Raw genomic sequence first — 27509 nt, forward strand, 5'->3', positions numbered from 1 at the left:
ATGTGTAAAGGGAAAAAAGAGGTACCACAGAGTCTTAAGGAATCCCCCAAAATGATGTGAGGAAGAAGGAAAGAGTCTCAAGAACCAATCAGATGGGTAAGAAGAGTTCCAAGAGAGAATAGTACCAGAAGGCCAAGGAAGGATAAGATATCAAGGAATAGGGCATGATAAAAAGTTTTGGAGGCAGTGGAGAGATCCAACAGAATGAGTTTGGAGTGCAGCTCGTGAAATTTGGGTAGGAAGAGATGAATAGAAATGTTCGTTCAGAATGTAGTGGATGAGGCTTGCAGGGGGGTCTACAGTAGAGTTAGAGGAGGGAAAAACTAGGGAAAGGTTGTAAATGGGTCATTCAGTGAGTTTAGAGGGAAAGAGGAAGGGAGCTGGAGTGGTAGCTATAAGAGTAACAGTATCGAGGGTCTGTTTGATAATTGAGTAAATCAGACAGTTCTGGTTCTTAGAGTGGAAGGAGCCAGAGTGAGGTGGAGGAAGGAATGTCAGGGATGCAAAAGTTGAACAGGTGGAGAGAGTGGAGAATGAAGAAGACTTGTTAGTGGCAGGAGAAAACGGGTGCTGAGGATGAAAAGGGAGAGTGGGGAAGGAATAGGGAGGCCATGACAGATGTCAAGTTCTCTTCTTGAAGTCAGTGAGATCCTGTACATAGAGGGTGTGGGATGTATGAGAAACGAAGGCTTTTAGGAAGTAATCTGTGATCATTAATAAGGTCGCACCTTATAGGCATATCATTCTATAAGTCAGAGGCAGAACTGCTGGGCAAAGAAGGTGCCAAAACACAAGGCTTTAAGTAGAAATCTGTGAGCAGAAGGTCTGCATAGTATCTGAATCTTCGTCAGACAGGTGGGATGAGCAAAAGGGCTGCAGATTGGTGGGTAAAGTATTTGTGGGGAAAGAGGGACACTAGAGTCAAGGACAGAGAGGGGGTGTAAACAGATTTAACAAGTGATCAATGGAGGAGAGGGAAGAGCAGCAAGTATTGGGACACAGAACACTAGAGGAGTCATGGGCATTAAGGGATTGCAGGTCCTGGAAGATCCTGGGACAATGGTGGTGAGTGATGGCACAGGAAATGAGTTGGGGACCAGAGAGAGGACATTCGGTGATGCAGTGGGAGAAAAGGAGCTGTGCTTAGTGGTGGCAAAGTCTGTGTCATGGCCCTTTGGTGAGGGAAAGACTTCATCTTGGTTTGCAAGTCAAACTAGCAAGAAGAAGGGCACAGAAGACTGAGGAATAAGCATGGTTTTGCAAGGCTGGGCCCATGGTAATCAATATAACTTTAGGACTGTGTCTTACTATGAATGACAGAATATTATATTCAACACATATGAATGCTAGGCTATTCTATTAAACACATAATCTGTTCCTAATTTTTCTTAGCTTCCCTGTTACATTTTATGTATGAAACCATGCATCTCGCCTATTGTAACAGTTTGCAGGACCGGATCTGATATGTGATTTGATCAAAGAGATATAAAGAGAAAAATCAATGAGAAAATATTTTTGTCTTTGCTAATCTGATCTGTATTAACTTTCTCTCTTCTCAGCTTTTTCCAAATTCTGCACCCAAGATCCAAAGTTTGCTGTATGACATGTATCACCTGTTAGACCCGAAGGGAAAGCTTGAGTCAGTCCTGACGGTACATCGGTTTCTTTCCAATTTACTTGAGCAGTTCCAGCTCATGAATAAAGACGCATACACACATCTCTCAGGATGGTAAGATGGCTATTGGATAATACTTCTAGGGCCAGATTCTCTGCTACATGGAAAATGGTGTAGCTCCACTGACTTTAGGGGATCTTATGTCTTAAGAAAGGGGCTTTGCCAATTAGTACCAGCCAAGATACTGACCTAGCCTGGCTTATTATTCCATTAGACTAACAGATATTTTGGAGTGTAAGCTTTCATGGGCAAAGACCCGCTTCATCAGATGCATCTAATGAACGATGTCTTTGCCCTTGAAAGCTTGTGCTCCAAAATATCTGTTAGTCTATAAGGTGCCACAGGACTTCTTGTTGTTCTCGAAGATACAGACTAACACGGATACCTCTGTGATACTTATTATTCCATAGTAAAGGTTGAATTGAATTTTCAGAGAAGTCCAGTTTTGACTGCTTTTCTCCCCCTTCTAACACTTTATTGGAGGCAAAATTAATGTGGGGGGTGATAGAAATTTTCTATCAGATTTGACATAAATTAGACAAGTCCTTTCTGAATTACTATACCCTGAAAGTCAAGTTGTTTACTAGAGTTCAAAAAGTCTCCCTCTCCTTGCCGCAACTTTGAAGCCAAAATCAAGACAGAAGGAGGAGGTAACAAGTTGGGGCAAGATTTTCAGGGATAACTAATGACTTTCGGTTGTCACACATTTTGCATGGCCCCTTCCCCCACCAGACACCTTAATAGGCCAGCTTCTGAAAATCTGATTCTCAAAGCAACTCTTGCTTTCAAGTTCATTAAGATTTTAGATAATAATATCAGAATAGCGTGTTGAGTACAGTATGCTTACACAATGAGCTTTGATCGTGACCACTGTAGGCTTAAGTTTTCACTTGAAATAAGTAAATAAATAAAAGCCTTCAGCCTCTCTCATGTGGAAAGAGATTTTAAAATGTAAGCCAATTGTTTGTTGGTGGAAAGGTGGACATTTTATTCAATTAAAATTGAAATAAGTTACTTATAGACCATATTTAGTGTAATACGATTTGTTTAAAAATAGAGGTATTCATGCCAGTTCAAAATTCATCAAAGATTTGGGGGTTTTTAGGCCTGTCAAATGATTGAAAAATTAATCACACTTAACTGGAGTTTTAATTGCACTGTGAAATGACATTGGAACATCCTTTATTTGATTTTTCCTGGGAGGTTCTATATTTCAGGCCTGGGGGTGCTCAGCTTCAGCCCACCTAGGGGCATGGCACTTCAGCTCCTCTCTGGCTTCGGTCTTCACTGAAGCATGAGGGACATGCTGTGGGCTGTAGCTCCCTTTTTGGCTCAGGGTCGTCACCTGTGTAGCTGTGGTCTGGGGCTTCTTCATCCCCCTTGCCCTCGATGGCTACTGGCTACCACCTGCCGACAGGCGTGTGATTAACACATTAAAAATAATGCATCAAATTAGCTTTCAGTTAATCACAAACACGAACTATGATCAACTGACAAATCTAAGTTTTTTTCACTAAATCATTGCTAACTACACTATATAAATGTATATATATATTTTTTTTTTGAATTCCCACCACCTTCCTTAATTGATGATATGGAGTTTCCATTTGAACTTCACTTTAAGAAAGATTTTTGGCTGGAAAGAGCAATAATATTGATAATGTAATTTTGAAAATTCTTCAAAGGTTTGGGGGTTTTAGACCTGTCAAATGATTAAAAAATAATCACAATGGCTGTTTTAGTCACACTGTTAAACAATGTTAGAATGTCCTTTATTTAAATTTTTGGTGAGTGGGTTATCTTTCAGGGCTGGGCATTCTGGGCATCATACCTGCTTTGAAAACTCTGTGTGTTTGTTCTGAAGTTGAAAGAAATCATATTTGTTTTCCATACTCATTTTCTCATTGCTAATGGCATTGAAAGCAAGTGTACAACTCACCTACTGAAGGAGGTGACTTACATGTATTGTATCCATTGTGAATGAGTTAGAGGTCTACATTTTGTTGATTTCATCCAACAAATTCTCAATGTAATGGTGCAAAAAAAGTAGTATGATATTTCTGCCTACGTGAGGAATTTTGTCTGCAGAAGTGTCACAGGATAGTCACTGAAAAAAGGGGCTACTCTAGAGATTCCTAAATTTGAATTATGACTCCCACTGATTCATTTAAGTCATCCATGACTTGCTTTCTGCAAGTCTATTATCTTCTGGGTCTCAGATTGCCCCTCTATAAAATGGGGATTAATACTGCACTACCACATGGGGTAATTAATGTTGTCATGGTGCTTTGACAAAGTACAGTACTATGTAAGTGCAAAGGATTACTATTATTATTACTAGGTAATTCATGAACTGCAAATCAAAGATGCAGCTGCTCACATTCAGAAATAATCTCTTGCCAGTTTGCCAAAATATTTAACCTTGCATATCAAAGCATACCAACCTTTAATTCTTTCAGTTCTAATCTGGGCTGTACCATTCACTTGCACTGAGCAAATTTCCTACCTTCTTTTTTATCTTCAAGTTGGACATTTTTTTGGTGTGTGCGTGTGCAGTTACCTATTTTTATGTGGCACAGGTCAGCCTGCCTGCTCCTATATTTGTATTTTCTAATGGATCATTTTATAAAGCTTTCAATCACTGAATGGAGATTTGTGGTTTGGAAGTGGTAAATAGGGCTGGCCAGAAAAGATAACTGTTTCACAAAAAAATTTGAAGTTTCAGCATTTGGCTTCATTCTGATATTGAGTAAACCCAATTCTTTCAAAAGTTTTCATCAAAATATCAGAGACATATGTAGAGGATTATCCCCTGAATAGCCAATAACCCATTTGTTAGGTTACTCAGCTGGGAAGTGGGATACCCAAATTCAAGTCCCAACTTTGCCTGATTTGGGCCAGGGATTTGATTCTGAGTCATTCATATGTGAGCTGAGCCCCCTGTCTATTTAATAAGTTATACATTTATTCTCTGACTCTCTCAGTCTCACATGCCAGAAGTGAAATTCTCATCAACAATCAGGCATCCGCGCAAGACCCCACAGAATGAGACTTTACTTATACTAGACAAGAAATCTATAAAACACACTTCCACTTCCTACAAAAAAGAAAAGACAATAAATTTTATAAATTACTTCATACCTCAGGATACTACAACAACCACAGCTCAACTAACAATATTGTTAACCTTTCCAGCTACCAACTCAGCCCAGCAGAAGATTCTCTCTTATCCCGGGGTCTGTCTTTCTGCCCCACTTCCTCCGCAAACTTAATACAATTCTGTGGTGACCTTAATGCCTTCTTTCGCCACCTCCATCTAAAATAATTCTTCCACCACACCTATGAACAACAGTCTGACTCTCTTGACCCCTCCACCCCGAACACCAAAAGAAGAAGAACTCTATGTGGACTCCCCCAGTGGTCATACTGAAAGTCTGGATCTCTACGTACAATGCTTCTGCAACCGTGCTAAGACTGACATTATACGCAAACAATACCAAATGAGACACAATCTCAGCTATGCTGAACACTGTGCTGTCCAGAGTCTCAAAAATAACCCAGACATTATAATCAAACCAGTTGACAAAGGGGGTGCTGTTGTCATCATGAATAAGTCAGACTGTGAACAGGAGACAGTCAGACAACTCTCCAACACCACATTTTACAGTCCTCTCTCCTCTGATCCCACTTTGGAATTCCAAAATAAATTACAACATCTACTTAAGGAGCTCCCTGCTGCTACTTGGGACCTTATTCACTCAGACACACCATCTGAGCCCCAACCTGGATTATTCTATTTACTTCCCAAAATCTGCAAACCTGGAAACCCCGGATGCCCTATCATTTCGGGTATTGGCACCCTTACCACCGGACTATCCAGTTATGTGGACTCTCTCCTCAAACCCTATGCCACCAACACTCCCAGCTATCTCTGAGATACCACTGACTTCCTGAGGAACTTACAAAACATTGGAAAAGTTTCTGACACCACCATCCCTGCCATCATGGATGTAGAGGCTTTGTACACTAATATTCCACATTTACATGGATTACAAGCAATCAGGACTACCATCCCCAATGTCACCACAGCCAATCTGGTGTCTGACTTCTGTAACTTTGTTCTCACCCGCAATTATTTCTGATTTGGGGGCAATTTATACCTCCAGATTAATGGAACTGCTATGGGCACCCGCATGGCCCCACAATATGCTAATATATTTATGGCTGACCTGGAACAATGATTTGTCAGCTCTCGTCCCCTATTACCCTTCCTTTACTTACGATACATCAATGACATCTTTATGTTTTGGACCCATGGCATACAGACTCTAGAAGAATTCCACAGAGACTTTATCAATCTGCACCCCACCATCAACTTATGCCTCGACTACTCCACGTGAGAGGTACATTTCCTGGACACTACAGTACAAATCAAGGATGGCCTGATCAGTACCACACTGTACTGGAAACCCACTGAACGCTATACTTACCTACACCCTTAGAGATTCCATCCTGCACACATAACTAGATCCATTGTTTACAGTCAGGCCCTTAGGTACAATTGCATTTGCTCTGATCCTACTGACAGAGACTGAAACCTACAAGACCTCTACCAAATATTCATTGACCTGAATTACCCACCAGGAGAAAAATAAAAAACAAATCCACAGGGCCAGACGAATATCCAGAGACCAGGTGCTCCAAGATAGGCCCAGAAAACCCAATAACAGAACACCACTGGTCACTACCTACAGCCGCCAACTCAAACCACTGCAACACATTATTTAAGACCTACAACCTATCCTTCAGAAGGCCGTAGGTGATAGGACTGTTCCCTCCTACAGACAGCCTCCCACCCTCATGAGGATTCTCACCAACAGCCACAGTCTATACCGCAGGAACACCAGTCCTGGAACTTTTCCTTGCAACAAGGCCCGTTGCCAACTTTATCCACATATCTGTTCTGGAGATACCATCACAGGACCTAAACAGGTTATTCACAGAATCACGGGCACTTTTTCACGTTCCTCAACTAACATCATATATGACATCATGTGCTAACAAAGCCCACATGCTCTGTATATTGGACAGACCTCAAACTCTCTTAGACAAAGAATTAATGGGCATAAAACGACATAAAAACACTCCTGATTCACAAACCTGTCAGCCAGCACTTTAATGGAGTGGCCCCTTATGTTAATGATCTGAAAGACTGTGTTTCACTGAAAAGGAATTTTCACAGCCGTTTGGAAAGAGAGGCTGCTGAACTCTCTTTTATATTCAAATTCGACACGTTAACACGTGGTTTGAACCGGGATGACAATTTTCTAGCTCATTATAAGGGCTCTTTTACATACTTGCCTCTATCTAATTCTTGACTCCCCCTCCCCCTTCTGCCCCTCTGCTCTCTGATTTGCTCACCTTGATAATAATTTTTCTGATTTGTCAACCTTGATTACTATTTTTGGTTCTCTGTGCCTTAAATATTGTGTCTGTTCTGGTATGGCTATGGTCTGAAGAAGTGAGTGTGTCCCACAAAGGCTTATCACCTAATAAATTATTTTGCTAGTCTTCAAAATGCTACTGGACTGCTTTTTTGTTTTCTTTGTATAAATAATTAAAGATTCATTGGGACAGTAAATGAGAGAGAGAGAGAGAGAGCTAGCTAGAGAGAGAGAGAAGCTGTAGCCCAGTGCTTTGAACGTTCCCCCTCATGTGTGGGAAAAGGTGCAGGTCTCTGGACTAGAAACAGGAGCAGAACCCCCTTGGCTTTGACAGATTTTTGTCAGGGTGGCTTCTCAGAGGTTGGAATTTCTGGTCAAAACAACAATAGTCACCCACCAAAGCCAGATGGATAGAAAACTCACCTGGAGTGTGGGAGACCCACATTCATATCTTTGTTGCAAATCAGGTAGAGTGGAGATTTGATTCAGCCTGTGTCTATACTGCTGCAGAAGATCAACCAGCTGAACCTCACATTGTGGAAAATCAACCCAACTTTGACCCCAGAAAGTGTCCTGAGTGTCTCAGTCTTCCAGGGTTTTGTTTTGCACATGCATGAAACAGTGCTTTCAAAGGTCATGACCAACCCCAGAACTCCTTGCAAGCAGCAAAGATTAAGGAAAGTCACATTTCTGCTGCTTTGTTTTCTTCTGTACAGACAGCCACTGAAATCAGCCACTGAGAAGATGATTTGAGTTACGCAACTGGCATAGCTAAAATCCCAAATTAGCGATTGACTGCAATGTGGAGATTTGATTTAGGGCATCCCATCTTTCAAGGGGTGCCCTTATGCTGAGGCTACACATGAGCGTCTCTTTCTCTTCACAGAAATTCCATCTTCAACCTGAGAAACCTTCCCCATTAAATTAAGTTGAAACTAGTATGTTTCCATAAAAATTTCAATCATGACAAATGGCCATTTTCTGACTGAAAAAATGTTGTCACAATCAACGGTGGACTTTTCCCTCACTGTTGCACTTATGCAATTGTCCAATATCCGTATGATCTGTGGGTATGCCTGCACTGCAAAAAAGGCAGGTTCTTAAATATATTTAAAATAGCCGTGAGGATGTGGCAACTCGGCTTTTAGCTTGGGTTAGCAGCTGAAGCTCAACCCCCGACTCCCATACACATTAGCTAACCTGATTATGGAGCATACTTTTTTTGGCAGTGTAGACATATTCACAAAGTATGTGGTTATGAATGCAAGCTGAAAAGAAGAGAGGTTTAGCTTCATCCCAAGACAGCCTCTTTAAGTACTTGAATTAAATTTTAAGCTTTTGTGAGGTTCATAGATTTGATGAGTTTTGTTCATCAGGATTGTTTTCCTGGCCTTTACATATTTGGAACTAATTTTAATGGGTTCCTTAACTGTTCCTACTTATTGGAATATGCAAGATCTGTGATTTCATGTACAAACTGGCAATTGCATGATCACGCCACTCCTTATGGATGTATTGATCATGAATCCAGAGGATGGAGACCCTACTCATAGGAGTAGACTGGTTAGCATTACTCATGCCCATTTCCATCTACATTGTGATTTACAATTTTAACATCCCCAGTGATGTTAGTGAGTTCTCTGTGCTCCTTCCAAAGGAAAATCAAGAAATCCAGAAACTCACCTAGGATCATTATGAAACAGTCAAAACCCAGGTGACAATGAGCAAATAGTGAACTTATAAATGCCTATCATTATGTCTTTAAGGAGCATCTCTGAAGGAGCTGTAATGGGGCCTTTCATGCTCCTGGGTTCTGGTCCCCTGCTCTGTCCACAAACGAAGCGGAGACCATTCCGGTTTCAGGCATTCGTGAATTGTGTTGTGTGTGAAAGTTTCACCAACTCCTATATAGAGCTGATCACAGTAACCCCTTTGGTGAACCAGGAGCAGAGCCTTCCACACCCCGCACCTCCTCTTCCTCTCTTTTTCTTTCCTGCACTCCCCTTTCTATACTCTGCCAGCTGCCTTATAGAGCCCCTCTGCTTCAGGGGCTCACAGCTGCCAGCCATCTGGCCTGGGTTTGCTCAGCCGGCCCCTGTTCCCTTCAAGGGGTGGAGGTCTTGTGACAGAGCTTTGGCTCAGGCTCTCTGGCCGGTAGTCTGTCACAGAGCCTATGAATGTAAATAGCTATAGGGCAGTTTCTGGGAAGTGAAAGCCCCGGTGTGCACACATACACAAATCTGCACATGTACACACAAAATCTGCTAAGTGACCGCAGTAGAGAAAGTAACTGCCTCTTTTACATTCTCAGTGGGATAACCCTGAATTCTTCTGTGTTCTGTGTGAGACTGACAAGGATTCATTTCAATGGACCTTTTTGCAACTCTCATTAAAACATTTGTGGGGGTTGGCAACAGAGAAAGATTTCACCATTTCCCCCCTCCCCCCATGCATACATGTAAACACACAAGCAGTGGATATATGTCTTTTCAAAGCATAAACTGATGAGCTATAGATTTCTCTGGCAATGCAGTTCTTCAGGAGGAGTTCAAAGGCAATGTTTGGGGGAAACCATGTGACACCAGCCAGGAGCTCTTTTAGAGCTCTGCATCTGTCCGTTTCTCGCTGTCAGTCTCATACAGTGTTTGCATAGGGAAGAGCCCATTCTACCGGGACAGCCTCCAGTCATGTCCAAAACTGGATTTGATTTACTGTAAGCAGAAATCTGTTGAACTGACTACTTTGGAGTTGACGAGTAGTTGTCAATACCTAGTTTTCATTTGATAACATAAGAATTTGTGTGAATTCTAGCTTTAGGCATTTACTTTGGTGTTGGATTAGCAAGTACATAACCTAATATTATGAGTGTCTGCTTCATTCCAGTGTATAAAGCCATACTAATCGAAATCGAGCCATGTGCCACTTACTCAAGACTCCGTTGGTCTTTAAGAAATTGTTTTTGTACAACTTGTAACCTGAACTATATATTAAAAATGGGTTAAAAACTAATGTTTGAGCAATTTGGAAGCTTTGTGTTCTTGGAATCCGCTTCTCCTCCTAGTTTTCTTTCCCTATTAAGCTGATTTCTTGATATTCATATCTGCTTTTATTGCTATGGGCCAACTATTTAGTATAGGCCATGAGTTTTCCACTAGGCTCGTTTCTGATAAGATTGCTGGTAGTGGGAATGTGAGAACAAGAGATGCATCTTTCTGGTCAAAAATGACAGTATGGTGCCCCATGCCAAGGGAGACAGGAATTTTTAAAAAGTGTTTTCCATAGATTTTATCCTTCTCATTGATCTGGAAACATCTCTACTATTGCATTGACAGGAATTCCTTCCCAGAAAAAGAACGTGTTAAGCTAAGATCTCCTTTCAACATAGTGAAAAACCAGAAAGGTAGGACATCAGACTGGTTTTCTTGTAACATAACACACGCTTTTCCTGCTTGTTCAAAAATATAGAATATTGTGGTTCATTTACTAACCATAAAAAGCCAAATTCTATCTGTGTAACTCACACAAGTTGTTTCATGGCCTCCAGTGGTAGCATATGGCCCAAACTGATGTGAATGCAAGTGTCACCTTTTATCTGTATAATTATTCAGTTATGTGTGAGGGCATGGGGTTGTTTTCTTTGTGGTCTGCAGATAGGAACAGCAATGCAATGTGTACAGTAGAACATAGTTAATTGTTTCTGTTTGTCCTTTAGAGATACATTTTTCCAATGAGACTAAAGAAAGAGATTGCAGTCGTGGTAAGTAAAGATCTATATCTTTGTTCATCAGAACATGTGAACTTTACACAAAAGGTAGCACTGCTTTAATAACGTTTATATAGTATCTGTGGAACTTTCCACAGGGAATGGAGTGCCTTCAGGCTATTAGTAATGGAGCAAGGTTTATTAAGTAGACAGAATGCTTATGAATCCATTGATAATGTAACAGCTATGCAAAATAAGCCTCAAGCACAAAGTTAGACATTGCTATATTTATCTTTTAATGTTAATATTGTAACACTCAGGGCTTGTCTACACTTGCCCCCAACTTCAAAGGGGGCATGGTGATCAGGGTGATGGGAGATTACTAATGAAGTGCTGCGGTGAATATGCAGCGCTTCATTAGGCTAATTCTCCCCCGAGGTGACTTTGAAGTGCCTGCGCTACTTCAAAGTGCCTTTACTCCTCAAAATTTTGAGGCTGCACGCAGGCTGGCACTTTGAAGTTTGATGCTTCGAAGTTGCTGTGGGGGATAATTAGCCTAATGAAGTGCTGCGTATTCACTGCAGCACTTCATTAGTGATCTCCCTTCACCCTGATTACCGTGCCCCTTTGAAATTGGGGGCAAATGTAGACCCAGCCTCACTGATCTCAAAACTCATATGAGTTTTTTTCTGATTATACCAGTGACTGTCATGTAGATAGCTTTTCAAGGCAGTTATAGTTTATCCTTTTGCATACAGTTGTTCTTCAGAAGTGGCCTTTTAAACTTCATAGTAGATTACATGTTTCTGCATACAGCCCAGTAGTCACAGAGAGGGAGCCGTGCTAGTCTATATAGTATCAAAACAAAAAGCAGTCAAGTAGCACTTTAAAGACTAACAAAATAATTTATTAGGTGAGCTTTCGTGGGACAGACCCACTTCTTCAGACCATAGCCAGACCAGAACAGACTCAATATTTAAGGCATAGAGAACCAAAAACAGTAATCAAAGTTGACAAATCAGAAAAAAATTATCAAGGTGAGCAAATCAGAGAGCAGAGGGGTGGGGAGGGGGCAGGAGTCATGTGACTATCCCTTTTTATGCTTGAAGGGGTGCAACCCAACTCCATAAGTCCGCGGGGAACTGTCAGCAAAAAATACATAAATTGTACACTGCAGTTTGTATACCTTTTGCCGATAGTTCTGTTGGGAGAGGATTTTCTGACATTTGGCCTGTCCACATGGGACCAGCTCCTTCTGTCAAGACATCCCTTCTTCCTTGTGGCTGTGTCCAGATAGCCAAGAACTGTTGGCAAAAGATATGCAAATTGCACACCACAATTTGCATATCTTTTGCCCGCAGTTTGGTTGGAAGAGGTTTTTCTGACATTTGGCCTCATGTGGATGGGCCAAATGTTGGAAAAAAAACCCTCTGTCTAGACATTCCTTCTTCCTTTTGGAATGAAGTATACAAGGATATTGACAGAAGGCTCCCGACTGGCAGATATCTGCTGAGAGATCTGCAGTCTGGATGCACGCTCTGTTGACAAAACTGTTGGCAGAAGTTTTGTCATCAGAAGCCTGCAGTCTAGACATAACCTAAATGGCATAGAAGGATAAGCTTATGCTTAGGGAAGGTTTGGGTGCTCAGCTATCATGCAGGAAGCTAGGTCAGTGCTTAGCCCTTCCTGATCAACTTCAGGAATACAATGTTTGTGATCTGGAATAAGACTTTTAAATATAAAATTAGACACACTCAGTAGTTTTCTTTCTTTAACACTGTGTTTGCACTTACTTCGCATCCATCGGCTCCATTAGCCGTCCAGAATTCCATTCAAACTAAAATGATATCGTCTAATTTACACTTGTTGGACAGGCAGACCTCTTTACTGCTGTAGGCAGCTGAAGTTATGTGAGACCCCTGAACAGTGCACACGTGGCCGCAAGGACATTTGGCTCATTCAAGGTTTCAGTCAGCTGGGTATCAGGCCAAAACAAAAGAGAGCTTTAGGCTGTTGTCATAGAGTGGCTCAGGGGATGAAGAGCTCATTTTGAGCTCTAGGCAACCCACACTTCAGAACATCATTACTACCTTTACAGTGTCTGGTGCTCTTTTCTCCTCTGCCTAGCAGAGGTTGTGTTGTCTATGGGAGTTATTCTGGGAGAGGGAGATAAATTGCTGCTTAGGGGAGATGAATTTTCAACCCAGTGGGCCTCATCTGCTTTCTCAGCTTGGAGCTCACGTCAAAGTTCCAGGCCAAGAACATTCCTGTCTAGTCTGACTGAGTCCATGATTTCACCCCTCTCATAAGACTTTTCTTTGAATGGTGCCCCATCCTCCAGCTGCTTTAATTCTTAAAGATATTAGTGGTTTCCTAGGGAATAAGCATACGTCCTGAAAGGATCTGTGCATCTGATAGCATCTTGGGAATCTCAGGGGTGCTTCTTATATCCTTTGAACAATAGCTTTCTCTCAGTCCTCTCTGTCATATGTTGTGAATACAACCTGTTCTCTGGGGAATTTGGCCCAAATTCTGCTCACGGTTAAGCTAGTGTATCTTTGGTGTAATGGCATTAACCCTCTTTACAACAATGTACCTGACAACTGTATTTGTCCCTTTTGTGTTACTCTCCAATTAAATTCATGCTCCTGGACAGACCCCAAACAGGGCCCTATGAGCTATTTTAAACCCACTTGAGCCATGTATTAAGAGTCCAGATTTGCTCAGCTATTTGGGGCAAAGAGTTTACTGGCTGGGATGTTTGCCAAAGCAGCCAGTTATCATTGAATATTGCAGAATATTCAGAAAAATGCTAATTTTGCATTTGTAAACATGCCAGAAATCTTTTTCTAACTGAATGGATTAAAATAGTTGTAAGAATCTTGTCACAGATGAGCTGCAGGCAAAAAACGATATAAGGTTATTCATCAGATAATGCAGAATAATGAGTGCTTAGAAAATTGTTACCTTTATGGCTTGACACAGACAGAAAAAGAGATGCAATTTGTTGCATGAGGGTTCTTTATAAATTATTCACTCTGCTGTTCAGATGACCCCATGAGTTCAGATGTCATACACATAATCAATTCTAAAGGTGTTTCTAACAGATTGATTTCTTTTTCCTGGCAACTACACATCTACATAAATCCTGCATGCTGCTGTTCCATAGATCAGTTGATAGTGAATTTCTGTCATTAAACTCAGTTTCCGGGAATCTACTGGGGACAGGGTTTTCTGACCTTATTCCTTAAATGTTCAATGCTTTATTTGGGCTATTAGTTGTGTGACTCCTACTAAAGTCATCAGGCAGAAAAAGATTAAAACCTTGAACAGGTGTGAAAATTTATCCAAAGTGCCAACAAAAAAAAATATTTATGTCTTGCAGCAAAGGACTCAGTATGGTTATAAGTTGATAAATCTCAGCAGTGATCATTTAAGAGACTACCAGCAGTTACTTGTTATTTTAAAATGTCCATATGTTTCACATTTTTTATGCCTTCTTGGAACAGATAAAGATACCCTATCTCATGTCAGGCAGATCTTCACTAGCCCACCTTTGGACCTGAATCCTAAATTTAATCCAAAGATCAAAGAGTACTACACTGAAGTCCCATTTGATGTGGTGATGGTCAAGATTGAAGCACGACCTTCTAACTGTCAGAGCCAGGTGCACCTTGATGAGAGAAAAGGACCAAGGTGAGGGTGGGGATGGTTCTGTAAGCATGGAGATGATTCTTAATATTGTAGAAACAGCCGCCTCTACCTTTCCAAGAGAATGTAGTACGTAGAAATTAAGATTACCAAAGGAGATTTGAATGCCTAGCCATTTACTCATTTAAATTTGTATTCATTTATCAATGTGTTAAAGATGTGCTCCTTGCTATAAGTTACTCAATCACGGTTACATTCCAGTTAACAAAATTCCAAAATCTGAGAATCGTCCTCCACTCATGCAACCAACGGTTTGAGTGAATAGGTAACCAATACACTAAAGGGAAACTAACCAAAGCTCAGATTCCCGCCTATGAGCCAGGCCAGTCTCTGCAGAGCTCCACTGACATGAGTGGCACTCCATTCAGTGAAGCAATCTGCCTGCGTGGATCACAGTGGGGTATTAGGGAAGCAAGGAAGGAAATGAATTCCATTCTTCTCCTATCTTCATCCCACAGGGCATATCCTGGGGGCAATGTTAGCACGATTATCCCATCTGCTCTCACCTTTGGAAAGGTACAGAAGGGAAGCACAGTAGCTGTTAAAATATTCAGGGCCTGAATTATGCAAAGCTGTGTATAAGCAAAGCAGGGCTCAGTCACACCTATAGCTGAACGAAACATTTTCAAGGTGAACCCAGGCACTGTGCAAAGCTGCAATGGTGCTTCACTTGGTACAGCCCTTCTGTCTTAGTCATTCTCGGGCCAGCATTCCATCCTGGTTTGAGGTACCATCTTTGGTGTATGAAACTGAAGACCTGACCAGTTGTGGTCATTGAAGATCTTATGGTCCTTTCTTCAGAACTACAGTTATTTGTCCTAGGCTGTGATTACACTAGAAGCATCTGTCAACAGACGTTTCTGTTGTAAGAGATTTTCCAACAAAACATCTATCAACAGAGTGTGGTCGTACACTAAAGTGGATCGACAGAGGGATCTGCTCTGTTGATACAGAGCAACCCGACTGCCTGGCACTCCTTTGACAGAATGGCCTACTGGAAGCTCAGCAAACAGGTCTGCCTGGTGAACTGGAAGCCCTGTCTGACAGAAGACCCCCCCAGAGTGTCCACACAGCTTTTTTATAGATAGAATCTGTTGACCAAAATGCTCTTCCTCATCTGGGAGAGGCAGAAGGTTCTTGGCAAAAGAGCCAACTTTTGTCAGCATACTGTTGACAAAACCCAATTTGTGTGTGGACTCTCCGCCAGTTTTGTTGACATAAGTCTCGAGTGTAGACGTAGCCCTAGTGTCCTGGCCAATATCTTCTGTATTAACCTAGTAATCCTCATGTGTTTTCTATTAGTCTGTGTTTACACTCCAGCGATCCTTCGAAAGAAGCTCTGGAAGAGATCTTCTGAGAAAACTTTTTTCAAAAGATCACATCCACACACAAAAAAGTGGATCAAAAAATCGATCTTCTCTTTTGATAGAGAGCATCCACATAGCCCCTGCTCTTTTGAAAGAATGGACCAGGGACTGAAAAATCTGGTGCCATGAGGACTGCTCTCTCAAAAGAGGGGCCCATGGAATGTCTACACAAGGGTGGGTTGTTTTTTTTTCGAAAGACTCTTTTGGACAAAGGCACTCTTCCTCATCTGGGAGAGGAAGAAGGCTGCTGGAAAAAGGGGCGTGTTCTTTCAATTTCAGATGGAAAGAACACATTTTTTGTGTAGCTGCTCCACAGGGTTTTTTAAAAAAGACCTGGCTTTTCTGAAAATCTTGCTAGTGTAGATGCAGCCTTAGAGAAGTTATTCTTGACTTCTCGTGAAAATGAGAAAGCTAGCACAAACCCCTGTCACATAACGTTTTTGGTGTAGGTTGGCTGGCACAATACACCCCAGAGTTGTGTGCATGGAGTGACTGAGACACTCATTGGTATGTATGCAATATAATGAGAGTTTGCACAATATTTTGAGAGCCTTTCATACAAAAGACATTACCTGATTATTTATGAAGAAGTGAAAGCACTGAAAGTCCAAGTTCCATCAGTTCCAGCCATTTTCAGTCCACTGCGGGGCAAAAGCCTCTCCAGCACTGTTCTTGTCTATCATGTTGAATGGTTTATGTGGGACTCCCTCATGCTCGGACAGTGCACAATTTCCAGGGGTAACTGAAACATTCAGTCTCATTTGTTTCCCTCCTCGCTTCGTCATTGATTTGAAACTACCAGCAACTGTTGTCCCAGTTGTATCATTTGAAATTTTCTTCTCATTGTTGCCAGGGGCTTTCCTACTCTGAAGCTCTCTCATCTATTCAAGTTTCAAGCTAAAGTTACACCACATTTTTAGATGGTATCTGGCATAGATTTGCTTTATTGCAGGATTTTTAAAATGCTTGTGCAAGCCATAGTTTACATCATTATTCATTGGAAACCATGTACATAAGCATTACTAATAAAAACCTTAAAGGCTGAGGTCCATCTAAGGTACTGGGGAAAGTGTTTTTTCAAATCTTGGCTGATTTAACATTGGACCTATCACTTACTGTTTTTGTTTTCCTTTGCAGTGTTGCTAACTACCCACTTGGCCTGGGAATGAATAAAATCACTATTCTAGTAACAGATAACTCACACTCCAACCCTGAGGTTGTAAGCAGCTATAAAATCATTGTCTATCGAGAGGAACGCCCAAGTCTGCCTTTGTTTGAAGACTATATGGTGTGTGGGTTTTTGCAGGTACTGTTTGTTTTTTCATTACATGAATGCATATGCATGTGACCTTTACATACATATGTGACCTGATTATGACCTTACTTGCACTGGTGTAAATCAGAAGTAATTGAACTAAAGCCAACAGAGAACCTGTTTCTGTGACATTAGAATGAGGTCCCTGAATTATCAGTCCATATTGTATAAAGTAGGAGCATTACAAAGGTTTTGGCTATAAATGGAAGTTGTAAATCAGAATCTTCTATTTCTAATTCCAAGCTAAATTGGCATGACCTCGGTAAACTGAAATCCCACTCACCACAGTAGTGTATCTTTCTTTGCTATTGGAACAGTAAATCAGATGTAGTAGAGTTTCTGTAGCTATGATCATCTGTAGAGTTGATGGCAATATTTTGACCATTATGGTAATGATTGTGATTATGTATTTATTCTATGCTTTATGCTGTCAAAGGGGTTGGTCCTCGTCAAGATACAAATGGCAAAAGAATTTATGAATGAAAAACTAGTCTAAAAGCCAAACATATAAAGTGAAGACACACTGGGAAAGCTAAAGGAAGGAATGACCGTATATTAGATTTTTAAAAAATGTGGTGTATATAAATGCATTTATCCACACACATACACGTGCGCGCGCACACACACACACACGCATATTTAAAATGTTATATGTATAAAATGTGAACCTCCTGCAAGCAGTGAAGCTTTGAAATGAATGTTTATTAAGTTAAGTGACTTGCCTAAGATCACTACAAATATCAAAGATAAGGAAGCTGTCTTTGTAGTACATAAGGTAATTGCTATCTCTATTAAGACCAAGGTGCAAAGTGTTGAATTTGAGAATAAATTCCAGTTCAGATGTCTCCCTTTGTAATTTGGTGTTAAAGTCTCTTTGTTGTAGGATGCAGATTCTCAGTTCTTTAATACTATGGCCTGCTCTGTTGAAATGCTCACTGACAGGTTTATGTGTATTCACATTCCTAATGTCTGGTTTGTGTCCATTCATTCTTCGGTGAAGTGATTGTCCTGTCTGTCCAATATACACAGCAGAGGGGCATTGCTGGTAGATGAGGACATATATAACACGAATGAAGGCACAGAGCTATGAGCCCCTGATGGTTCAGTCCAGTGATGGAGTCTCTGGAGTAAATATGTGGGTGAAGTTGGCAACAGGGTTTGTTGTAAGAAAAAGTTCCAGGATTAGTATTTCTGTGGTATGGTGTGTGGTTGCAAGTGAGAAATTTCCTGAGCTTAGGTTGTCCTTTGTAGGACAGCACAGGCCTCTCACCAGAGCCTCTCAGAGTGTAGCATCGTGTTCCAGTATAGGTTGTAGGTTGTTTATGATGCACTGGAGGGGTTTGAATTGGGGGCTGTAAGTGTTCTGGGGGCTATAGGTGACAAATCGTGTTCTGTTATTGACCTTCTTGGGCCTATCTAGAAGTCACTGGTTGACAGGGCCAGATGAATGCCCAGAAACCAGCTACATCTAGATAGGCCCAAGAACGTCAATAGTAAAGCATCACTTGCTGGTCTGAGGCTTGAGGCCTAGCTACCAATGGACAACACGCGGCTAACATAAAGCAAAGCTAAGCTGTGAGCAAGAGGCAAACCCCTGATAACAGAACTTGGCACAAACAGAGCTGAAGGTACAAAATAGTAGTTGAGCAGATGCAGGTACAGAACAATAATTGGTACAGGTCATAAACTGAAATCACAAGGTCTCACCAGCTTATTAAAAAATACTTTGGTACCAGCTCCTCACAGATACAGACCCAGGTTCAGGAAAGGGTCTAAAATAACAGCATGATGGATAAGAGATGACCTAATCAAACCACGAGGTACAGGGTGATGGGTGGTATCACAGAATCACAGGGCTGGAAGGGACCTCAGGAGGTCATCTAGTCCAGCCCCCTGCTTCAAGCAGGATCAACCCCCACTAAGTCATCCCAGCCAGGACCTTGTCCAGCTGGGACTTAAAAACCTCAAGGGATGGAGAATCCACCACCTCTCTAGGCAACGCATTCCAATGCTTCACCACCCACCTGGTGAAGTAGTTTTTCCTAATATCTAACCTACACCTTTCCTTCTTCAACTTCTGACCATTACTCCTCGTTCTGCCATCTGACACCACTGAGAACAGTTTCTCACCCTCCTTTTTAGAGCTCCCCTTCAGGAGGTTGAAGGCTGCTATTAAATCACCTCTAAGTCTTCTCTTCTGTAAACTAAACAAGCCCATATCCCTCAGCCTATCCTCATAGGTCTTGTGCTCCAGACCATTAATCATTTTTGTTGCCCTTCGCTGAACCTGCTCCAGCAACTCCACATCCCTTTTATACTGGGAGGCCCAAAACTGGACACACTATTCCAGATATCAGAGGGGTAGCCGTGTTAGTCTGGATCTGTAGAGCAACGAAGGGTCCTGTGGCACCTTATAGACTAACAGAAAAGTTTAGAGCATGAGCTTTCATGAGTTAACTCACTTCTTCAGATGCTGGTCCTGGAAATCTGCAAGGCCAGGTATAAATAGGCCAGAGCAAGGCTGGGGATAACGAGGTTAGCTCAGTCAGGCAGGCTGAGTTGTATTGTCATCAGTAGATCTGGAGGTGTGAACTCCAAGAGAGGGGAAGCTGACTCAAAGAATACTTTCAACACAACACTGACCAACACACCATTACACAGACAACCTCCCAGCAGCACAAGAAGAGTAACTCCACGTGGACTCCTCCCGAGGGCAGAAACAACAGTCTGGACCTATACATAGAATGCTTCCGCCGACGTGCACAGACAGAAATTGTGGAGAAACAACATCGTTTGCCTCACAACCTCAGTCGTGCGGAACGCGATGCCATCCACAGCCTCAGAAGCAACCCTGACATTATAATCAAAGAGGCAGATAAAGGAGGAGCTACTGTCATCATGGACAGGTCTGACTACCAGAAGGAGGCTTCCAGACAACTCTGCAATACCAGATTTTACAGGCTACTTTCCTCAGACCCCACCGAGGAATACACTAAAAAACTACACCGTCTGCTCAGGACACTCCCTACACAAGCACAAGAACAGATCTACACCAACACACCTCTAGAGCCCCGTCCAGGGTTATTCTACTTACTACCCAAAATCCACAAGCCTGGAAATCCTGGATGCCCCATCATCTCCGGTATTGGCACTCTCACTGAAGGACTGTCTGGTTATGTGGACTCTCTCCTCAGACCCTATGTCACCAACACCCCCAGCTACCTCCGCGACACCACTGACTTCCTGAGAAGACTGCAATACGTTGGTGACCTACCAGAAAACACTATCCTAGCAACCATGGATGTAGAGGCTCTGTATACCAACATCCCACACAAAGATGGAATAAATGCTGTCCGGAACAGTATCCCTGATGATGCTACAGCACATCTGGCGGCTGAGCTCTGCAACTTTATACTCACACACAACTATTTCAGATTCGGTGACAATATATACCTTCAAATCAGCGGCACAGCTATGGGTACCCGCATGGCCCCTCAATATGCCAATATTTTCATGGCTGACCTAGAACAACGCTTCCTCAACTCTCGTCCGCTAACACCCCGGCTCTATTTACGCTACATTGACGACATCTTCATCATCTGGACCCATGGGAAGGAGACTCTGGAGGAATTCCACCGGGACTTCAACAACTTCCACCCCAACATCAAGCTCAGCCTGGACCAATCTACACAGGAGATCCACTTCCTTGACACTACCGTGCTTATACACAATGGACACATCAGTACCACCCTGTACCGTAAACCCACTGACCGCTACTCCTACCTCCATGCCTCCAGCTTCCATCCCAGACACACCACACGATCCATCGTTTACAGCCAAGCACTTAGATATAACCGCATTTGTTCCAACCCCTCCGACAGAGACAACACCTACAGGATCTGCACCAAGCATTCCTGAGACTGCAATACCCACCTGAGGAAGTGAGAAAACAAATCAACAGAGCCAGACGTGTGCCACGAAGCCTCCTACTACAGGACAAGCCCAAGAGAGAAACCAACAGAACACCACTAGCCATCACCTACAGTCCTCAGCTAAAACCTCTACAGCGCATCATCAGGGATCTGCAAGCCATCCTGGACAATGATCCCCCACTTTCACAGGCCTTGGGAGGCAGACCTATCATTGCTCACAGACAACCTGCCAACCTAAAACAAATCCTAACAAGCAACTATACACCGCACCACAGTCACTCTATCTCAGACACCCATCCATGCAACAAACCTCGTTGCCAGCTCTGCCCACATATACACACCAGCAACATCATTACAGGACCTAACCGGATCAGCCACACCATTGTGGGCTCATTCAGCTGCACATCTACCAATGTAATTTATGCCATCATGTGCCAGCAATGCCCCTCTGCCATATACATCGGACAAACTGGACAGTCCCTACGTAAAAGAATAAATGCACACAAATCAGACATCAGAAATGGCAATATACAAACACCCATAGGAGAGCACTTCAATCTCCCAGGACACACAGTAGCAGATTTAAAAGTAGCTATCCTGCAGCAAAGAAATTTCAAGAACAGACTCCAAAGAGAAATTGCTGAGCTACAATTCATCTGCAAATTCAATACCCTCAGCTCAGGATTAAACAAAGACTGTGAATGGCTGGCTAAATACAAAAGCAGCTTCCCCTCTCTTGGAGTTCACACCTCCAGATCTACTGATGACAATACAACTCAGCCTGCCTGACTGAGCTAACCTCGTTATCCCCAGCCTTGCTCTGGCCTATTTATACCTGGCCTTGCAGATTTCCAGGACCAGCATCTGAAGAAGTGAGTTAACTCACGAAAGCTCATGCTCTAAACTTTTCTGTTAGTCTATAAGGTGCCACAGGACCCTTCGTTGCTCTACTATTCCAGATGTGGCCTCACCAGTGCCGAATAAAGAGGAATAACTACTTCTCTAGATCTGCTCGAAATGCTCCTCATAATGCACCCTAGTATGCCGTTAGCCACCTTGGCTACAAGGGCACACTGTTTACTCATATCCAGCCTTTCATCCACCATAAGCCCTAGGTCCCTTTCCATCGTACTGCTGCTGAGCCAGTCGGTCCCCAGCCTGTAACAATGTTTGGGATTCTTCTGCCCCAAGTGCAGGACTCTACACTTCTCCTTATTGACCCACATCAGCTTTCTTTTGGCCCAGTCCTCCGATTTATCCAGGTCCCTCTGGATTCTCTCTCTACCCTCCAACGTATCTACCTCTCCCCCTAGTTTTGTGTTGTCTGCAAACGTGTTGAGGGTGCAACCCAGTCCCTCATCCAGGTCATTAATAAAGATGTTGAATAACACCAGCCCCAGAACCGAGCCTTGTGGTACTCCACTTGAAACAGACCGCCATCCAGCTATTGAGCCATTGACCACTACCTGTTAGGCCCGACCATGAAGCCAGCTTTCTATGCATCTTATAGTCCAAGGATCCAATCCATACTTCCTTAAATTATGGACAAGAATGTTGTGGGAGACCATATCAAAAGCCTTGCTGAAGTCAAGGTATATCACATCCACTGACTTCCCCATGTCCACAGAGCTTGTTACCTCGTCATAGAAGCTAATCAGATTGGTCAGGCAGGACTTGCCCCTGATGAATCCATGTTGGCTACTTTTGATCACTTTCCCCTCTTCCAAGTGCTCCAAAATGGATTCCTTGAGGATTCCCTCCGTTATTTTCCCAGGGATTGAGGTAAGGCTGACGGGTCTATAGTTCCCTGGATTGTCCTTCTTTCATTTTTTAAAGATGGGCACTGTGTTTGCCTTCTTCCAGTCATCTGGCATCTCCCCCGATCTCCAAGAGTCTTCAAGGATAATGGCCAAAGGTTCGGCAATGACCTATGCCAATTCCCTCAGTACCCTGGGGTGCATTAAATCCAGACCCATGGACTTGTGCACATCTGGCTTTTCTAGATAGCTCAGAACTTGTTCCTTCCACACAGATGGCTGCCCTCCACCTTCCCATACTGCATCATCTAGGACTGTCTGGAGAAGCTGACTTTGTCCGTGAAGACTGAGGCAAAAAAAGCATTGACTACTTCAGCTTTTCCTGCATCATCTCTCACTAGGTTACCTCACTCATCCAGTAACAGCCCCACCCTTTCTCTGATAACCTGTTTATTGTTCACATGCCTGTAGAAACCCTTCTTGTTACTCTTCACATCCCTTGCCAGCTGCAGCTCCAATTGTGCTTTCGCTTTCCTGATTACTGCCCAGCATTATCCAGCCGTATGTTTATACTCCTCCTTAGTCAACTGTCCATGTTTCCATTTCTTGTATGCATCCTTTTTAAATTTAAGCTGACTAAGGGTTTCCTTGTTAAGTTAAGCTGGTTGCCTACCATGTTTGCATTTCTTACTACACAGTGGGATTGTTTGTTCCTGTGCCTTCAGTAAGACTTCTTTAAAGTACTTCCAGTTCTCTTCAACTCTTTCAAAGTATCAAAGTAGTGTCAGAGGGTGGTAACCTGACAGCATCAGAGGGTGGCAACCTAATATGTCAGCAGTGAGGTGTGATTTGTTTGTACCTGTATATAAAGTGGTGTCTTGCGGGGACAGTCTTTGTATGACCTAGGGGACAGTGGAAATTTCCCATTGACTGAGTCATTCCATTATGGCAGGTTCATACATACAGTGGTTCAGTAGAGTCTACTGACAGCTGTTACTGTTCTTTGCTGTAAAATAAACCTGGCCAGGCACCTTCAATCCTTGTCTGTGGTCTTTGTGGGAACTCTGCTGTGGTAAGTGGGCCCACATCACTGAACACACACACTTGCAAGCGGCCTTCTGCTTATCATCATTGATGGAGCCAAAGACCTGTGAGGAAACCAAAGCAGGAAATCTGCCTAACTACAGAAGTCAGCATAGAAGAAGACACACAGATGGGAGTAGGAAAATGAAACAAACGGACATGGAGGCATTCACTGTTGGTGGAACAAAGGTGGTAAAGAAGAACATGATAGGTTATGATAACTGAAATATAGGCCAGGGCAGCTTTGTGCTTGTCTTTGGAGGCTGAGCACTAGAAGTTAAAATTTGATATGGGAGTAGGGAGGAGAAAATAGTGAAGAGATTCCAAGAAGGGTGTGACAATAGTCAAGGAAGATAATTTTGTAGAGTTTTCAATAGATTGAAGGGTGGAGAGGTCTTACCAAGAACCCAGAAAGAGTATTTCATTAGCATTAAGTTATCACAAGCAGGTAGGATTGTAAACAATAGTGCTCTATTAAAATCAGCGTTGTCACTGCCATTTCTGTTTCTTCTTGACTTCTACCAATATACGCCCCTCTTAAAACCAGCTTTTTTTTCTCCAGTTTTTCTCAACATAAGAAGCTACAGTAGGCAAAGTGGGAGCTGACATATTTTAGATTTTGGGACTGAGAAGTGGTAATTAAAAAATAAAGATACTGTGAAGAAAGAAACAGCAAAGCCTGAAACAGCAACACTGAGAGATTTTCAGTGTTAGGAAATTATGTAGTTGGCAGTAACTAACTCAGTCCAGAGGGTCATTAAAACAAAATAATCTGTGCAAATGTGCAGCAAAATTCTCTTCTCTGATTCTTAAATGCAAAATATCCTGTGGAAATATTGCTGATTGAAGGTGATAATTTTGTTGTTGGAGCATAATCCAGTGAAGATGTAGGAATGAGCAATTGACTGCGGAATATAAATAACCTTATGAGGCCTTTTATTATGTGATCTATTCTACTGTTAGGGATTGCTCTTACTTTTTTGGAGATGTGTTATTTTCTTAATCTGTACTAAAACTGACCCAGAATTGATTTTGACAGGGTCTTTTTTCCTGATTAAGCTTTGGAATATTGAAAAATGTGATTACAGAAAAGTTTTTGCAGTAGTTACTCTTTCAGTAATTAAAACATGGTATGTAGTCTTGAAAATTAGTCTAAATGAACAACTAATATGAAATGGTGGGGGCCCAACAGTTTTCTTGACATATAGTAGTGCTGATTTTCACAAATACTATTTGCTTGAAAATTAAAGGACTGAGGTACTTTTATAAGTGATAAGAGCAGGTTACAAATGACTGTCAGGAGAGGATTAAGAGTTGCTTTATTAGATATAACCCCAGATGGCATTTGAAGGTGGCCCATTGACTGGCCTGATGTTAGCAGTGAATTAGAATAAATCAGGAGAACAGCAGCAGGAAGGGTATGTTTTCTACTACTTGGAAACTAGAATTGGCTGTGAAGATGAGAAAACCGACTATTGTCTCCCAATCTTGAGCACATATCTAGTTCCAGAAATAGGAATTTGTATGATTGTTATGTTCTACCACATTACAATTTATGTTAACATTTTATTTTCTTATGTATGTGCTGATAGGAATAAGGGGATTTCGAAATCTGTGGGGTCCTTTCGAAAAGTATCCCTGGGTAGCAAATCCTCACGCGAGCGAGCAAAACACAGCACTTTCGAAGTGCCATGGCTGGCAGCGTGCTAATGAGGCACTGAATATTAATTTCAGTGCCTCATTAGTACTCTTCGATTTGGCCATTAGCATGGCCATTTCAAAATTTTGGCCAAGTGTGGCCACAGCCCACGTGTATGGTCATATGTGAGAAGCTTTTTTTTTCCTGATTAAATTTAGTGTGTAAACATTCAGAACAATGGAGGGCTTTAATAGCTAAATGTTAACATTGAGATAAAAAGCATTTCTAAGGTGTCTAACAGGGTTTGTGAGAATGCAGTGTATGGTTTTTAAAGCAGCATCTCTGTTCAGACAAGTTGAAGGCAAACATTTCAGAAACAATCCTACTAGATTAAAAGAAAACAAAGTAGTTAAGGGTAAGTGGAGGTAGAAATGGCACCCTAAGAATGCCAACGTATTGCTTTTTTTTTTTTACTTCTTTCATATTTGATAGAGAAACACTATTGTTTGTTATGGTGATTTATTGATAAGAAATGTAGTTTAAGAACTCCAAATATTGTAGTTACGTTACACTTTCTGTATCAGAATACATTACACACACTAGCAGAGGCTGTTAATAGTCACTGCTCAATGACTTCAATGCGTGTTCTCTTTGTAACCAGACACCTGTTCCAGAAGCAAAAGGATAAATACAGCTTGAATTGATGAGATCTCCTTTGGATATGCATCTATGCACAACTGGGATCATGCCTAGGAAGAGAAAGATCAATGACAGTGGTGTGGTCTTTCTCACAGTAGGCGTCTGTTAAACTTCTAATCCAGGGACTTTTTAAAAAACTTTCTTTTATGTTTAATCCCATTAGGATGTTCAAGTTTCACTGCAAACTGATATCAAGGCAGTTACAATACAAAGACAGAGCAAGGGATGTTGTTTCCAGTGTTCTAATAACTCTCGTGCATTTGAGTAATCCTGGATTTAGTTCAAGGCTATTCAGTTAAGAACTATGTGGTTCTGGGCCTCTTGTTCCCTCAGCGTACCAAATTATTGTCCTTTCTCCTTATTGATAGCAGCCGTAATATCCTCATTAAAACCAAATTAGTAGGGGATAAACTGTGGCATTACTATCGTACATTAAGGCTGTATCTAGACTAGCCCTCGACTTCGAAGGGGGCATGGTAATTAGGGAAGTTGCTGCAGGGGAGATTTAGCTTAATGAAGTGCTGCATATGCACCACAGCACTTCATTAGTAATCTCCCAGCATCCTAATTACCCACCCCCTTTGAAGTTGTGGGCTTGTCTAGACACAGCCTGGGTCTTTGCTTCCCTTTCATTTGCATTCTGCTGTCTTGCAATGCTACTTTGCCTTTAAATGTAAAGCTTGTTGGTTTTGTTTTGTTTGTAATGTCATGTGATTGCTGACATTGTTCAAAATATTTGAATTTGGTTGCGGTGCCACCATTACTAAATTCCTTGTGGCATTGTAATCTCGGTGTAGGCAATACACGAAGGCTATGGTTACACAACAGCAATCAGTCGACAGAAGTCACTGTTGGAAGAGATTTCCTGAGAAAACTTCTGTCAATAGAGTGTGGCCAAACACAAAAACCAGTTGGGAGAGGGCTCTGCTCTGTCGACAGAGCAGCCGGACTGCCCAGCCACTCTCTCGACAAAACAAGCGCTCAGAAGCACATCAGACAGGGCTGCCTGTTGTTCTGGATGCCTGTGGGTCGAGAGAAGGTCTCCAGTGCCACACAGTGTTTTTGTTGATAGAATCCATCGACAGCAGTGTTATGAAGTGCAGCAAGCTCCTCTAGTGGGCCCTGGAGCAAGTGGGCTTGCAGAGGCAGTCCTGCAGTGGTTGCTCCAGGAGGGAAGCAGAGCT

The 27509-nt window shown here is 42.1% G+C and overlaps 1 protein-coding gene across 1 annotated transcript in view; it reads left to right on the plus strand.

The window, feature by feature from the left end:
- CPED1 (cadherin like and PC-esterase domain containing 1) overlaps positions 1–27509 on the plus strand; it is a 227849-nt gene that overhangs the window by 109751 nt on the left and 90589 nt on the right. The window contains exons 12-16 of the mRNA XM_075015052.1: positions 1560–1729; positions 10452–10519; positions 10832–10876; positions 14332–14518; positions 17038–17206. Coding sequence (XP_074871153.1) covers positions 1560–1729; positions 10452–10519; positions 10832–10876; positions 14332–14518; positions 17038–17206 — 639 coding nt within the window. The remainder of the gene's footprint in view (positions 1–1559; positions 1730–10451; positions 10520–10831; positions 10877–14331; positions 14519–17037; positions 17207–27509) is intronic.

Source organism: Carettochelys insculpta, chromosome 1 (assembly GCF_033958435.1).
Source record: "Carettochelys insculpta isolate YL-2023 chromosome 1, ASM3395843v1, whole genome shotgun sequence".
In the NCBI taxonomy this organism is placed as follows: Eukaryota; Metazoa; Chordata; order Testudines; family Carettochelyidae; genus Carettochelys; species Carettochelys insculpta.